We start from the raw sequence: 14,334 nt of genomic DNA on the forward strand, positions 1-14,334 counted from the left end.
CAAGAACAGGGGTCACCAAGAAAATTAATAGGTAGCAGTTAAAACAAATAAAAGGAAGTTCTCTTCATACAGGCACAGTCAATCTTGTGGAACTCTACTAAGGGATTGGTGAGCTGCGGACTATAACAATGTTTAAGGGACTGGAATAATTCATGGAGGCTAAGTCCATAATGGCTATTAGCCAGGAAGGGTAAAGAATGGTGTCCCTAGCTTCTGTTCATCAGAGGATGGAGATGATGGCAGGAGAGAGATCACATGATCATGCCTGTTGCTTCACTCCGCTATTAGCCAGGAAGGGTAAAGAATGGTGTCCCTAGCTTCTGTTCATCAGAGGATGGAGATGGATGGCAGGAGAGAGATCACATGATCATTGCCTGTTAGCTTCACTCCCTCTGGGGCACCTGGTATTGACCACTGTCAGTAGACAGATACTGGGGTAGATGGACCTCTGGTCTGACCCCCTACAGCCATTTTTATGTTATGTTCTTATGTAAGCATTGGAAAGGACCTCAGGAGGTCATCTAGTGCAACCCCCTGCTCAAAGAAGGACCAATCCTCAGACAGACTTTTGCCCCAAATTGCCCCCTCAAGGATTGAGCTCACAAATCTAGGTTTAGCAGGCCAATACTCAAACCACTGAGCCATGCCTCCCTTGTCTTCCCATCCTTTTGCTCACTCCACCAGATCTGCCCCAATCCACTCCCAATTTCCTAAGCCCCTCTCCTCTAACACTCCCACTTCCCAAGCTCTGAGCCCTTCCAGCCATCCTGCCTCTCCATGCCCTTGGGCTTCACAGGCCTCATCCAGTCCACCCCCCCTCCCGTTTGCTCTTCTACCCCTGTTGAGCAAGGAGAGCTGCGGGGGGAGGGGGGAATGGCCAGCAGCTTCTCTTTCTTAACAGCCACATGCAGGTACTGCGACGCAATCCCGGCAGCCGCCCTCCAGCTGGCGTGGGGCGGAGGCGCTGGGGACACAGTCCCAGGCAGGTCCCCCGGTGTCACTGTGCGCGTTTCGCGCCGTTCCCCCCGCGGTGTCCCGGCAGGCGGCAGCAGAGAGCTCAGCCCCCGCCCCGTCCCTCTCTAAGCAGCAGCCACCGCCTCCCCTTCCAAAAATGGGAGCGGGGGCCTGGCCGAACGGGGACCTTGCAGCCTCAAATGGCTCCGCGGCTCCCTAAGAAGAACCGTGTCCCCGCCACAGCCGCCACCTCCGCCCGCCCCAGTACCTCACTCAAAGAGCGTCCCCCCGAGCAAGCTCCGTGCGAGCATCTGCCACCGGAGCGTGTGGCAGCCACAGCAGCTCCCGCCGCCCATCGCCAAGGCCGCCCGGCTGCGCGGGAAGAAGGGCCGGGAGGGAGCTCGGGGAAGTGACGATTCCCCCTTTGGTGGGGGGGACCCCCACAGGGGAGGAGGTGTGGCGGGGCAGCAAAGTCTGTTGCAGAGCGAGCCCCAAGAGTGGGAACCCCTCCTCCCCTCCCCGCGCCTCAGCCGGGCTGCGCTGGAGGAGGCAAAGCAGCAGCAGCCCACACGTTGCGAGCCAGCCCAGTGCCATGCAGCTGAGCAGCCGCCGCCAGCTCCGTGCCACGTTCTTCTCCCGCTGCTGCTGCTGCGCTGGGAGCCTGGCCGGCGCCGCATGGAGCAGCTGAAGCCTTCGCCCGGGGTAGTGGGGAGACCCGGCTAAGCCTCCCGGCAGAGGGGCGGCCGCTGCTGGCGTTGCCCGAGACCCAGCTGGGGAAGAGGAGGAGGAAGGGTGCACGCTACTGCCTCGCGAAGCCCCTCACTCAGCATGAACTGAACTCGGCCCCGCCGCCTCCCCGTGCAGCAGCGCCGCCGCCCCGGAGGCTTTGCGAGCGGAGCTGGGGGGCCGGCTTTGAAGCCCAGATGCCGCTGGGGCTTCCCAGCACAGCGCGGCTGCTCCTGCTGGCACCTGGCGCAACATTGCCCCCCGCGCTGCCGCCGACGCGCTCGCTGGAGGCTCGCTCGGTGGTGCACCGGGAGAGCGAAGGTAGCGGCAGCTGCGGCTACTAACCCAGCGCAGCGGGTCCTAATGCCTGTCACTTCCCGGGACGCGCTGGCGGTGGTGGCGGCAGCAGGCGAAAGCCCCCGGAGCCTCGCGCAGGTTTGCCTGGCCTCTCCCGCAATCTGATTGGATCAAGTTGGGCTCTACGTGGCGAGGGCTCTTGGAAACCATGGGTTATTGCAGCGGCAGGTGCACGCTGATCTTTGTCTGTGGCATGCAACTGGTAAGTGACACGGCGCTGTATGCGGTGCCTCGGCAATAGTGGCAAAGAAGTGCAGGGCAGAGGCTGACACATGGGCTGCAAGGGAGAGGTGGAAGGTTAAAAAAAAAAAAGACTTCAGTGGATCATTGACACAAGGTATCATTCATCACATGGCGCTACTGTCCCTGCTGTCTTAAAATAAACCCCCCAAACGAGGAAGACTCCCTGAAATGGGAGAGATCTGGTGGAACCTTTGATATTCACTGGAAAAAAGGGTCCGTTACAGGTGTTTCTTAGACAGCTATAGAGTTTTGTACATATAGTAAAGTTAATAAAAAAATCAACAACCGCTGGACAGTTTTGACAGGCATTGGCTAAACTTGGTGTCTGGTTTCTTTCAGCAAATTGATATTTAGTTAGCACTTAGTTTGAGAATGCCATTGTTGTTGTTAGTCATGAACAGCTTGCCACACAGGTGTAAGTGAATTTACATCTGACTTTTTCTGCGGATATGTTTCTTCTTTCAAGATTAGTGGCTGATGTTTAACTGCATTGCATTGTTACAGAAGTGAAAAAAATATGCAAGAATGCATTGCAAATGTTGTATTCATAGCCATCAGACATAGAGACTGTATTGAGTTTAGAAAGTATGCAAGAGAAGTGCAATAACTTAGAAAAGGCTTTTAATTAACTTTTAATTAACTGCTAACATGCTAAAGAAAGGAAATGGATTTTTCTGTATTATATATGAGTATTTCCAGCTGGATTATTGTCTGATTTGAGAGTATGGTGGAATTTGTAGAATTCAGATTAAATGTGATGCAAGTACATATCACTAAGGACCCAGCCACAAAAAAAATGCCACCTCTCTGAATTTAAATGGACCAAGTATGGAACATGTGGTAGAGGACTTCTTTAAGCAGTTAACCTTGATCAGGAATTAAATCATTCACATTACCCACTCCCCTCTATCTCTTATTGTGTAGTCTTGCTGGAAAAGCCTGAGCTAGTATCAACGGCAACCAGCATTAACACCAATTCTTCCAAGTGCAGAAGAAGAGGAAAACAGTGGATTTCAGAGACCTAAATCAGTACATAAAAAATAGATTTATCAGTTGAACTGAAGCACAAATGTCTGTGGTCTTTATATATGTTGTGATTAATTCTTCATCCTTCTGTGTATATGAATGAGTGAGTAGGTGAAATAATGGAGGATCTTGTTTCATATTATTTTACTCTTTTATCTTAACTTGGTAGGGCTCTCGGATAAGTAGAATATAATCTAAGTACTGTATTCCACTATTGCTTATAAAATCTTTGACAATCAATATATTTCAAGTAGACTGCAAGGCACTACTATTCCCCTTTTAGACCTGAGCAGCTACCCAAAAAATCAGCGTTTAGTTAGTTGTTCAGTTAGGAGGAGAAAGTGATAATAGTCAGGTACTTCTCTGATGCAGTTTAGTTTATTTACAAGGATTGTACAAAGTCCTGTGTCTCTGAATACAGAAGGAATCAAATAGCAGAAAACAGCTTCTTTTACTCACAGGACCGAGAGTACTTTGAGCCTGCACCCGTGATCCCAAAACATCTCCTTATATATCTTCCAGGGTCAACCTTTGTCAGCTGTTTCTTCAGGCACTCTCTCTATCTCCCGTCCCTATCTCCGTTTTTTCTTTTGTTCTGCCTTCTCCCTACCCCCAACCCTATCTAAAACAATATTCAAGAAAAGCTCTTCAGTAAGTTCACGTACTCCTTGTCTTAAGTGGGAGCTTATATTTACAGTTATGCTAGTTGAAAGGTGTATTCAGACTGGTCAATCTCCATGGGGTTTTTAACTTAACCCATAACAAGGTTTCAGTTAGCTCATACCAGTACGCAGTATCCTGACAAACCTGAAAGCTTTAATTTCTTTACTGCACAAGAGGGGGCACATTACTAATAAAACAAAACACCTGAATCATACCGCATCTGCGTAGTGACATTTCAGTAGGTGAAAAATATAGTTGGCCATACAAGAATACTCTTCTCACTTTATAAAAATCGTGTTCCCCCCCCCCACTTTATGTGGGATGCATTGATGTAGGTCATGTGCCTTCAAACCCTTTCTCATATGAGTACTTCCATTGATTGATTGATGTGACTGCATAAGGACTGCTTATACATCAGCGCTGGTCTACACTAGAAAACTAATTTGGCTTAATTGTATTGCTTAGGGATGTGAAAAATCCACACCCCTGAGCTGTGTAGTTAAGCCAACCTAACATTTGTGTAGACCAGGGATGGCCAACCTGTGGCTCCAGAGCCACATGCGGTTCTTCGCATATTAACTTCTGATTCCTTGCCTATTGGCACCGACTCCGGGGCTGCAACCAGTGCCAACTTTCCAATGTGCCGAGCGGTGCTCACTGCTCAACCCCTGGCTCTGCCACAGGCCCTGCCCCCACCCCTCCCCATCCCCTCCCCTCAGCCTGCCGAGCCCTCATTCCTCCTCCCTCCCCCCCAGAGCCTGAAACTGCTGATCGGGAGGTGTGGGGAGGGGGAGTGCTGATGGCGGCGGCTGCCGTGGGTGGGAGGGAGGGGCTGGGGGAGAACTGATGGGGGGCTGTTGACATATTACTGTGGCTCTTTGGCAATGTACATTGGTAAATTCTGGCTCCTTCTCAGGCTCAGGCCAATGGGAGCTGCTGGAAGAGGCGGCCAGTATGTCCCTCAGCCCGCACCGTTTCCAGCAGCTCCCATTGGCCTGGAGCAGTGAACCGAGGCCAGTGGGAGCTGCGATCGGAGGGACCTGCAGGCGGGGCAGGTAAACAAACCGGCCCAGCCCGCCAGTGGCTTTCCCTACACAAGCGGCGACCGCAGTTTGAGAAACAATGGCGTAGACAGTGCTAGGTTGATGGAAGACTGCTTCTGTTGACCTACCTACTGCCTCTCAGGTAGGTGGATTACCTACGCCAATGGGAAAACTGCACTGAAGAGCTAGAGCAGTGCAGGGGAGTATCTGTGCCACTGTAGCATTTCGAGTGTAGACAAATCCCTAGCTACCATTGCTCGGGGAGATGGTGTACCTACAGTGATGGAAAAACTTCTTCCGTTGCTGTAGTCTGCATCTATATACACGTCTGTGCTGGCATAGTTATGGCTCCAGAGCTATGCCACTGTAATCTCCATATAGTAGAATGGCTTAAATTTTCAGGATTCAGCCCATGATTAGCAGCCATGTTAATGCAGATGAAGATGATTTTTAAAAAAATGAAGAAAAGTCAACTGGTATGATATTGTGAACAGCATTACTTGACTGTTAGTAATTTGTTTTAATCCACATCATTTTTAACAGAGAACATTTTTTTTTATTGAAACAACAATGGTTTAATTTAAAAAAAAAACGTGAGGGGGGAGGGATAGCTCAGTGGTTTGAGCAATAGCCTGCTAAACCCAGGGTTGTGAGTTCCCTCCTTAAGAGGGCCACTGAGGAATCTGGGGCAAAATCAGTACTTGGTTCTGCTAGTGAAGGCAGGGGGCTGGACTCAATGACCTTTCAGGGTCCCTTCCAGCTCTATGGGAGAGGTATATCTCCAAAACAATTATAAAACATAGAAAATACACTTCTAAGGAAAAAAGTTTCAGATTTTAAGGAAGGAAAGGGGTTTTGCACCTGTGTTTCTGTTAGAAGCATTTTTGCATATTTGCTTAGTATAGATGTGGTGATTTAGTTAGTCTTGGCAGAATATGTAATACAATGTTATACTGTTGAACATTAGAAAAGTTGCTGCAGGCTTATCTGTACAGTGTATGGCCAATCTCCGAAATGGACCATAAAGGCTAAATTTTCAAAGAATGCATCAGGAATGCAGTTAGATGCACTTGAGAGCACCTGCTCAAACACAGAATTATTTTCATAAATGCAATTTAAACACCTGCTGCTTGTGCAATGTACTGTATCATCAATTATCAAAATACTCAAGGAATAGTTTGCTTCCAACTGCACACTGATCAGTGCTCCCTTGCCTAACATACATAGTCCCTCCTATTTGTGCTCTCACTTGTATTATGCAAAGCAGCTTCTGACAGTTCATTTTCTTCTGCATTTGTTAACCAATAAAAAAAAATAATACTGCTGTGACTGCTGCTGGAATGCTGTGTCCAGTTCTGGTTCCCAAATAGTTATGGATTGAGCTCCTTGAGTCCATTTAGTTTAACAAAGAGAAAATTAAGGGATGACTTGATTGCAGTCTATAAGTACCTACATGAGGGAGGAACAAATATTTAATAATGGTCTTTTCAGTCCAGCAGAGAAAGATACAAGATGATCCAATGGCTGGAAGCTGAAGCTAGACAAATTCAGATTGGAAAAAGGCAAAGTTTTAACAGTGAGAGTCATTAATCATTAGAACAATGTGCAAAGAGTTGTGATGGATTCTCCATCACTGACCATTTTTAAATCAACATTGGATGTTTTTTCAGAGTATCTGCTCCAGGAATTTACTTTGGGAAAGTTCTCTGACCTGTATTATACAGGAGGTCAGACTAGATGATCACAATGTTTCCTTATGGCCTTAGAATCTGTGAATCTATAGCAGGTGAGAGTTAATTTTGCTCATGTCAGGTCCCCGGTCTTAATTAATTTAGTATATGAAAATAACCTCAGTATACATCTTAATCCTTCAAAGATATTAAACTGATTCTTTGTAAATTTCTCTCCTCCTCCACAAGAGGCCACCAAGCATGAATGTATGTGAGTTGAGGTCTCTGTTTCTTTCACTTCTCACGCAGATTCCATGTTGCTTTAAGAGGAAGTCTCCGCTATTCTACCTCTTCCCAAACTTCTCGGCCTTTTTTTCTTTTGGATCTCCTTTCCCATTAATAGCTGTAGTGGCAGCCTGTGCTGTTGCTTACAGTCTTCTCAATCAGCAGAAAAATGAAACTAACAGCCTTATTGTCAGTTTCAGTGCTGTCCATAAAGTTCTAAAGAGCAGTAATGAAACTGGCCAGAGCCTTTTCATTTTCCCTCTGTTACTGTGAGGAAAAGCTATGAACAATGGCAGAAGCATTGAGCTGGTCAGCAAGAAATTCAGGAAGACGGTACTTCATTTTGTCAAACTTGGAAGTTATCGTCATAAGCAAAGGCTAGAAGTTTTAAAGTAGAACTTAAAATTCTTCAGAAATCAATAGCTTATCACTCCACTTCTGTTCATTGGGGAAAGGGCTCACTTCCCAGAGGTAAGTAGATGAATGGTATTTTCCGTCTCGCACAGTATTTTATACTATTTCTATATGTCACCATTTACATTTTTCTTTGTGTTCTATACTGTCACAGGGTCCATTCACTGCTAGGGCACCTCCTCCTGGCTGGTTTGGGGATTAGCTCCTTTCAAGTCCAATGCCCCTTTCTTCACTTTGTGGTGCCTCTCTCAATCTGGGACTCAGATACCCCTTCTTAGAGACTCAGCCCTCCAGCCAGGTCACTAGGTCCTCTCCTTCTAGGGTAGCAAAGTCCTTGGATGACAATCCCAGGCAGTCTTCAGCAGTTGGTAGAGGAACCCAGCCCCACCCTCTACTCCAAGTTCCAGTCCAGGGCCCCTGTGTCTAGCAACTATGATCTGCTTGCATCCAGAGCCTGTTGCTGTTTCCATTGGACTCCTTCCTATGTCTATGCTCTTATCTTCTGCACACATGCACTCTCCCGCACTCTGGATTTATCAGCCCAACTGCTCTGCAGACTTCCTAAATCTGTAGTCTTAAACTCACCTACCTTCTCCCAAGGAGTGACTGCAAACTACTTCCCCTGTTGCTCTTTTCTGCTACCAAATTCCTGGCTTTATACCAACCCCGCCTGTGCCTTTCCAGCTGGACTCCATTCTCCATCAGCCTTTCTCCTCTAGGTGCAGCATCTCAGGTTAATTAACCTAATTTAACCTGCTCTCCCTTGTGTGAGGTGGACACCCCATCCACATATACCTGATTGGTTATAATAAATTTTGCTCATTAATTTTTGTTGTTTTTTTTTTAAAAAGGCATAGCCCCATCATTTAATTTGCAGAAAATTTACAGATACACTTTACAAATAGGCATCAGGTTTTTGAAATGTTACTAGTGATTTGTGGGTACCTCAATTTTTGGATGCTCAACTTCAGTTGCTCTAAAGGGGTCTGATTTTCACAGGGTGTTTACTCAGGACTTTCTGAAAGTTAAGACACCCCAAAAAATTGATACAGCAAAAATCACTAGTCATTTTTGAAAATGTAGGCCAGGCATGGGGAACCTTTTTTGTATTAGGGACCATTGACCCACTGAAAAAATCAGTGGCGGGCCATACACGTTCAGCTCACGTGCCTGGGGGAGGGGCAGGTCATGAAGGCTCGGCTCTTCCTCCTGCAGTGGGACAAGCTGGTACTTGCATCTCCAGCCCCATGGTAGGGGATACCACAAGCACTGGTTCAGCCTACTGAGGGCAGGAATCCTCAAGCCTAGGCGCCGCCCCCGCCCCCCCCAGGGTTGGAACCACAAGTGCTGACTAGCCCCATGCAGGGCTAGAGCTGCGAGTGCCCGCTTGTCCTGCTGCGGAAGGAAGTGCTGAGTCTCCATGCCCTCCTGGGAAGGTGAGTTGAACGTGTGCGGCCCATTGGCCAGATGAAGATGAGCAAGGGGCCAGATCTGGCCTCTGGGCTGCAAGTTCCCCATCCCTGATGTAGGCTTTAATTCTTACCTGTGCTTTATGCTGTTTAAAATAGTGATCAGATACTTAATGGATTCTGACAGCTTGCTTCAAAAACTCACTTGAGTTTCATGCCCTTGCACAAATTATTAACATGGGTGTAAAGAAAACTCAAACAATTTATTTCAGAAACAACACTAATGGGGTAATTTCTATAATTAAGTGTGATATTGATGTACTGTATGTGAACCCATCCTTAGTTACACTGTTGCACCTGTATGCACATATTTGTTCTGCTGGATATAAAGCCCTGTAAATTTTCAAGTGGAGGAAATGAATTCCATAGAATCAGAAAGTAATATCTGCAGTATGTCTTTCATGGTCAGAGGTACAATCTACAGTACACACAGTGCTAGCCTTCATATTTACAGTATTTTCTCTTCCAATTATTGCATAAACTGTAAAACAATGATATATTTAACCACTCAGAACAGAGCTTTATTCTTTGGAGAACAAGTGTGCCTTAATGATCATTTTTTGTAACAAGAAATATAACATACCAACTTTTGGCTTGAACAGCAAGCAATCTTTATCCTCATTTTTATCTGTCATAAACAGAATATTTTAAATCATCATTACTGGGAAACTTGTAGAATCTCTCTTGCTTTGTAGGTATAGGCTTTTCATGTCAGAAACTGAGGTTGAATGCAAGCTTAATGTCTGAAATGAGAATGGTGATTTCAGGTCTTTAGCAGTTCATATCACAATTTTACCCCACTTGATTTGGCACAGTTTTGTATCATTAGTATCCTTATTTTAAGAGAAGTAGTTGTCTGAATAGCTTGCACACTGAATTATCTGCAGTCCTCCAGGAAGCTATAGCTATCCAGGTTAGAGCTGAGGTCACTTACAGAGCTGTATCAGAAAACTCACAGGGTTGTGCCTAAGCAATATTAACCTGGTAATTTTACAGAATAATTAACATTCCATTCTAGATATTTTCTTACACCATGCTCTTCACCATATTATCTGACTGCCTTCCAGCAGTGCATGAAGTGATTAAGTAACTGACATCATGTTTGCGTTTGTTCTTTCATCCTCTCCCCAGCTGGGAAGTGTGTACAAGGGAGTGGTTTTTTGTGGTTTTTCTGTTTTTTGTTTTTTAATTCTTTTGATAATGACACATATGTTGCTATATTTTTATGTTAGAGGAGGCCATGTCAGAGAAATGTGCCTTGCACTTAGAGCAAAAAGTTTGTGTGGTCCTTAGTTCCCAGATCCATAGGCTTTTTACAAGAACAAAGATTCTTTTTGCTTCTGAAACTAGGTCTCTGGATGCCTTCAGAATTGTGTATGGGTTAAAAACAGGTTGTTTCTTCTTCAAAATTCTTTGTAGTTTTTTTTTAATTTTGTTGGGAAAAATTGAATGGATGTAGATGAGCACCCTAGCCTCTTTCTGTCCCAAAATTTTCTGATGCCACTAACTGTACAAAGAAAGTAAACACAGATTTAATTGCAGCAGACATTCAACAGATGTATATTTTTGAAAGCTGCTGTGTAATGCTGCAGACTGCATTTGAGAAGTTGTCAGGATTATATAAGTCAAGGACTTGAGCTAGAAGTCAAAGAACTAACATCTTTTGTTGAAATGAAGAAAATGTATAGCAAACCTTTTCGGTGAGTAAAAGCTTGAGGGGGTGGGGGATACACAGTATATTTCTGTGCTGTTATTCAGATAAAATACTCCAGATTGATAACTAAGATCTTTATTTCTTAAGATTTTTCGAGTTATGCATGGTAACAGGTACAGAACTTCAGTATTACTAGAAGTAAGAGACGTCATGTAATTTGATTGTAATGGATTGACTTCCAGTATGAATGATGCAATGTTATTTTTTATAGAAAAGGTGATTAAATTATATATGCTCAGATGTAGAGTACAAATGGATTTTTTTTTAATTACAGGGTTGAGAAAACTTCAAATGGCTATTAAAAATCAAATCCAGTGTTGATAGAAAGTCTCCCATTGAGTTCAGCGGACATTGATTATGGCCCTAAGTTTAAATGCTCAGACACTGTGATGATAGGTGGGAGGTAGAATACTCAAAACTGCCTTTTGGGCCACATAATGGCCCTGAGCAGGATTTTCAAGATGGAGCAGTGCTGAACATAGGGCTTGGCTACACTTGAGAGTTACAGAGCTGGTGGTGGCTTTACAGTGCTGTAACTTACTCCCCATCCACACTGGCAAGGCACATACAGCACTGTATCTCCCTGGCTACAGCGCTGGTTGTACTCCACATGGACGAGAGGAATAAAGAGAACAGCGCTGGTGCTGCAGCGCTGGAGTGCTAGTGTAAACAGTGATTAATCTTACTACGCTGTAACTGATGTCCGGAATTTTCCCATAATGCTTTTAACTAAAGAACTCTCTTTGTTTTGTTGTGAATTCGGGGCTCCCAGAGCTGCTTATCTAAAAAACAAACACAGCAATTGTTTGCTCGAGCAGAGGCAGGCAGGGAATGTCCACAGCTAGTGTTTGCTTGAGGAGAGAAACAGCATGGCGGAGCGGGGGAGGGAGTCCGTCGGAGCAGCTGCTTATCTAGTCTGAAGGCTATTTGCATTTAAGAGTGAATGAGAGAGGGATGGGGGAAGGGGTTGGAATTTGCAGGGAGCTAACACAGTGTCTGCTCCAAAAATCCACTCTCTCTCTCCCCCACACTCTCTGTCACACTCTACCCCACCCCCCTCTTTTGAAAAGCACGTTGCAGCCACTTGAACGCTGGGATAGCTGCCCATAATGCACCACTCCCAACACCGCTGCAAATGCTGCAAATGTGGCCACACTGCAGCGCTGGTAGCTGTCAGTGTGGCCACACTGCAGCTCTTTCCCTACACAGCTGTACGAAGACAGCTTTAACTACCAGCACTATACAGCTACAAGTGTAGCCAAATCCTTAGACACCTATTCTAATGAAATCTTGTTTGATAAAATATGTGTTGATGGATTTTTCCTGAAGTTGTTTACGTGTTTTCTTGGTTTAATGGTGTTTTACTGAGATGAAAATAGTGTGATTAGTTTGACATTTACGGTGTGACAACAGCCATTGCTGTCACTTCTACCGCTTCACTGCTAAAAACAGACAAAAACCATCCAGGGATTGCTTTGATATGCCCTGTGTTTAGACCATTTTCTATTCACTGGTTTCATGTAGTAGTGAGTATGTAGAGAAATTCAGTGAAAGTATAATAGTTTTTAACCATCAAAGATGTTTTATTCTTGTTCTAATGAAGTGTTGTTATTTTTGGTTTTAAATATGGATAGACTAACATTGCTCTTCTAGAGGTAAATAATACTGCTTTAATATCTGGTGAGTCAGAGGATGGAAGATCTAGTTCCTTCTAACCTCTAAAGTGATGAAGATATAAAGTGGCTTGAATGACACCTCCTTGCCAGAGCCAACAAGTAGGTCCCAAACCACTACCCAATTTATTAAAAAAATATGCAATATACCATTGTCTTGATGGTATCTGAAAATATTTCACATTCTATAACTCTCTGGAAATGACATCTAGAGGGGGAAACTACTGATCTCTGTGTTCACTAAAAAGTAAACATGCATATCTAATAGTTCTGTTCAACACACATCATACTTATGCATTTTTAATTTCAAATATTGCTTTGAATTCATAAATAACTTATGAGAAATGTTTATCAGTTTGACTATCTGTTGATTCCTACTAAAATTTGCACATCATATACTATACCTCGTAAGTGTCCTTCCTTTTAAACTCATATTTTACCTGTAATGCACAACCTGTTGCTCTCCTATATATGTATTTGTACGTTATTTAAGTGAGAAATACTGGAGTGGGAAACTAAAGTCAGAAGAATGTTACTGATGAAAAAAATGACTGTTACATTGTTTTATGTTTCTTACACTGATAACTTTCTAGTGCTCCTCTTTTTAGGCCATTTTACCTACATATGGTTTGATTCTGCTTTTATTGAAGGAACTGAATAAATTACCAATGACATCAGTGGGAGAAGGATTGGATTCATCATATCCCTTATTTGTGCCTGAGTAGGTTAAGGTTCAGGGTTTTTTTTTTCTCCCTTCACATTACAAAGGTCTTGATGGTAGAGTTTAGTGAAGAAGACACCAATGTGAAGTTAACGATATCACTTCTAAGGCAAACTCAGTGTTTCTTCCAATATAACAATACCTACCACCTTTATATTTTGTATCCCCTTTATAGAGTTACAGTGCTCTACTGGAAAGGGTGTGTGTGTGTGTCACTGCGGCCTAGTAAACAGTGCCCTGAACTGGAACTCAGAAGAGCAGGATTCTATCCCCAGTTCTGTCTGTGGCCTTCTGCAATGAACTTAGGCAAGTCATTTCACCTCTCTGCTTCAGTTTCCATATCTGTAAAATGTGGGATTTGATGATACATACTTCCTTGGTAAATCACTTTCAGATCTACTGATGAAAATGCTATAAAAGAGGTAGGGTTTCATCTTCTTTCAGAAAACATTACTACAAAATCCTTGGCAGACTCTGCTTCTATAAGGATCACATCACTTTCTACTCAAATCCAGTCACTCCTGGTGGTAGCATTATCATAACTGCTTCTTAACAGCACAGCCAAATAGGACAGAAGTGAACAAAATTTTCTCCTATTAAACTACAGTGCTAAATTGAGACAGAACAGAATATAGAACTGTTAATTGGAATTTAGCTGACATAAGCATAAACGGTACATGCAATTTCATCTGTCCTATATTTAAGTAACGTTGCACACCTAACAAAAGGGCCAGATTCTGAAGTAGTATGTTACACCTTACCAAATTCTCACACAGAAAACAGTTTATAGAATAAGATACTATTCACTAAGAGGAAGGATAGTGAATCTGGCTTAGAGACAAATGTTGGCTAATATTTGTATCTGAAATCTTAACTGCTTTCTGAACTAAAGTAATTCTTTCTCAGGTGACTCATACTATGGTTCACTTTACTAATTAAAAATTCTTTTAGAATTCTCCACAGAAGGGCCTATTAATTGGCTCTCAACAATTATTTTCCTTTTAACTTTAAGATAAAAAGCTGTAGTGCAAAAAGGAAGATAGATGCTATGATGTCTCTTTAGAACAATGCATGGGAGTATGAAAAGTGGTTATCCAATAATTCATAACAACATGTGAAGCTTACAGATGTTGGCCATGACCAACAATGGCCCTGAGTTTTCCTTTATTTTCTGGTCACAGATTGAACAGACTATCACAGAAACGATCATAAAGCATTGAAACAAAGGAGAGGGAAAAGCCTGTTGTATATTATTGTTGCTTTCACAAATAAAACCACAAATGTGTTATGCCTAAGAAGACACTGTTCAATGTTCATTAGAACCACCAGTGACATTTTTTTTTTATGAATAACACAAGTTACTGGCCAGTCGTGTC

General features: G+C 43.8%; 1 protein-coding gene across 2 annotated transcripts in view; it reads left to right on the forward strand.

Annotated features, from left to right (window-relative positions):
- The first annotated feature begins 1,441 nt into the window (after window positions 1-1,441).
- Window positions 1,442-14,334, forward strand: part of NKAIN2 (sodium/potassium transporting ATPase interacting 2) — an 809,225-nt gene continuing 796,332 nt past the window's right edge. For both annotated transcript variants that reach the window (XM_032793396.2, XM_032793397.2), the window contains exon 1: window positions 1,442-2,239. In XM_032793396.2, coding sequence (XP_032649287.1) covers window positions 2,186-2,239 — 54 coding nt within the window. In that variant the 5' untranslated portion in view covers window positions 1,442-2,185. The remainder of the gene's footprint in view (window positions 2,240-14,334) is intronic.

The sequence above is a fragment of the Chelonoidis abingdonii genome, chromosome 3 (genome assembly GCF_003597395.2).
Source record: "Chelonoidis abingdonii isolate Lonesome George chromosome 3, CheloAbing_2.0, whole genome shotgun sequence".
Lineage (NCBI taxonomy): Eukaryota > Metazoa > Chordata > Testudines > Testudinidae > Chelonoidis > Chelonoidis abingdonii.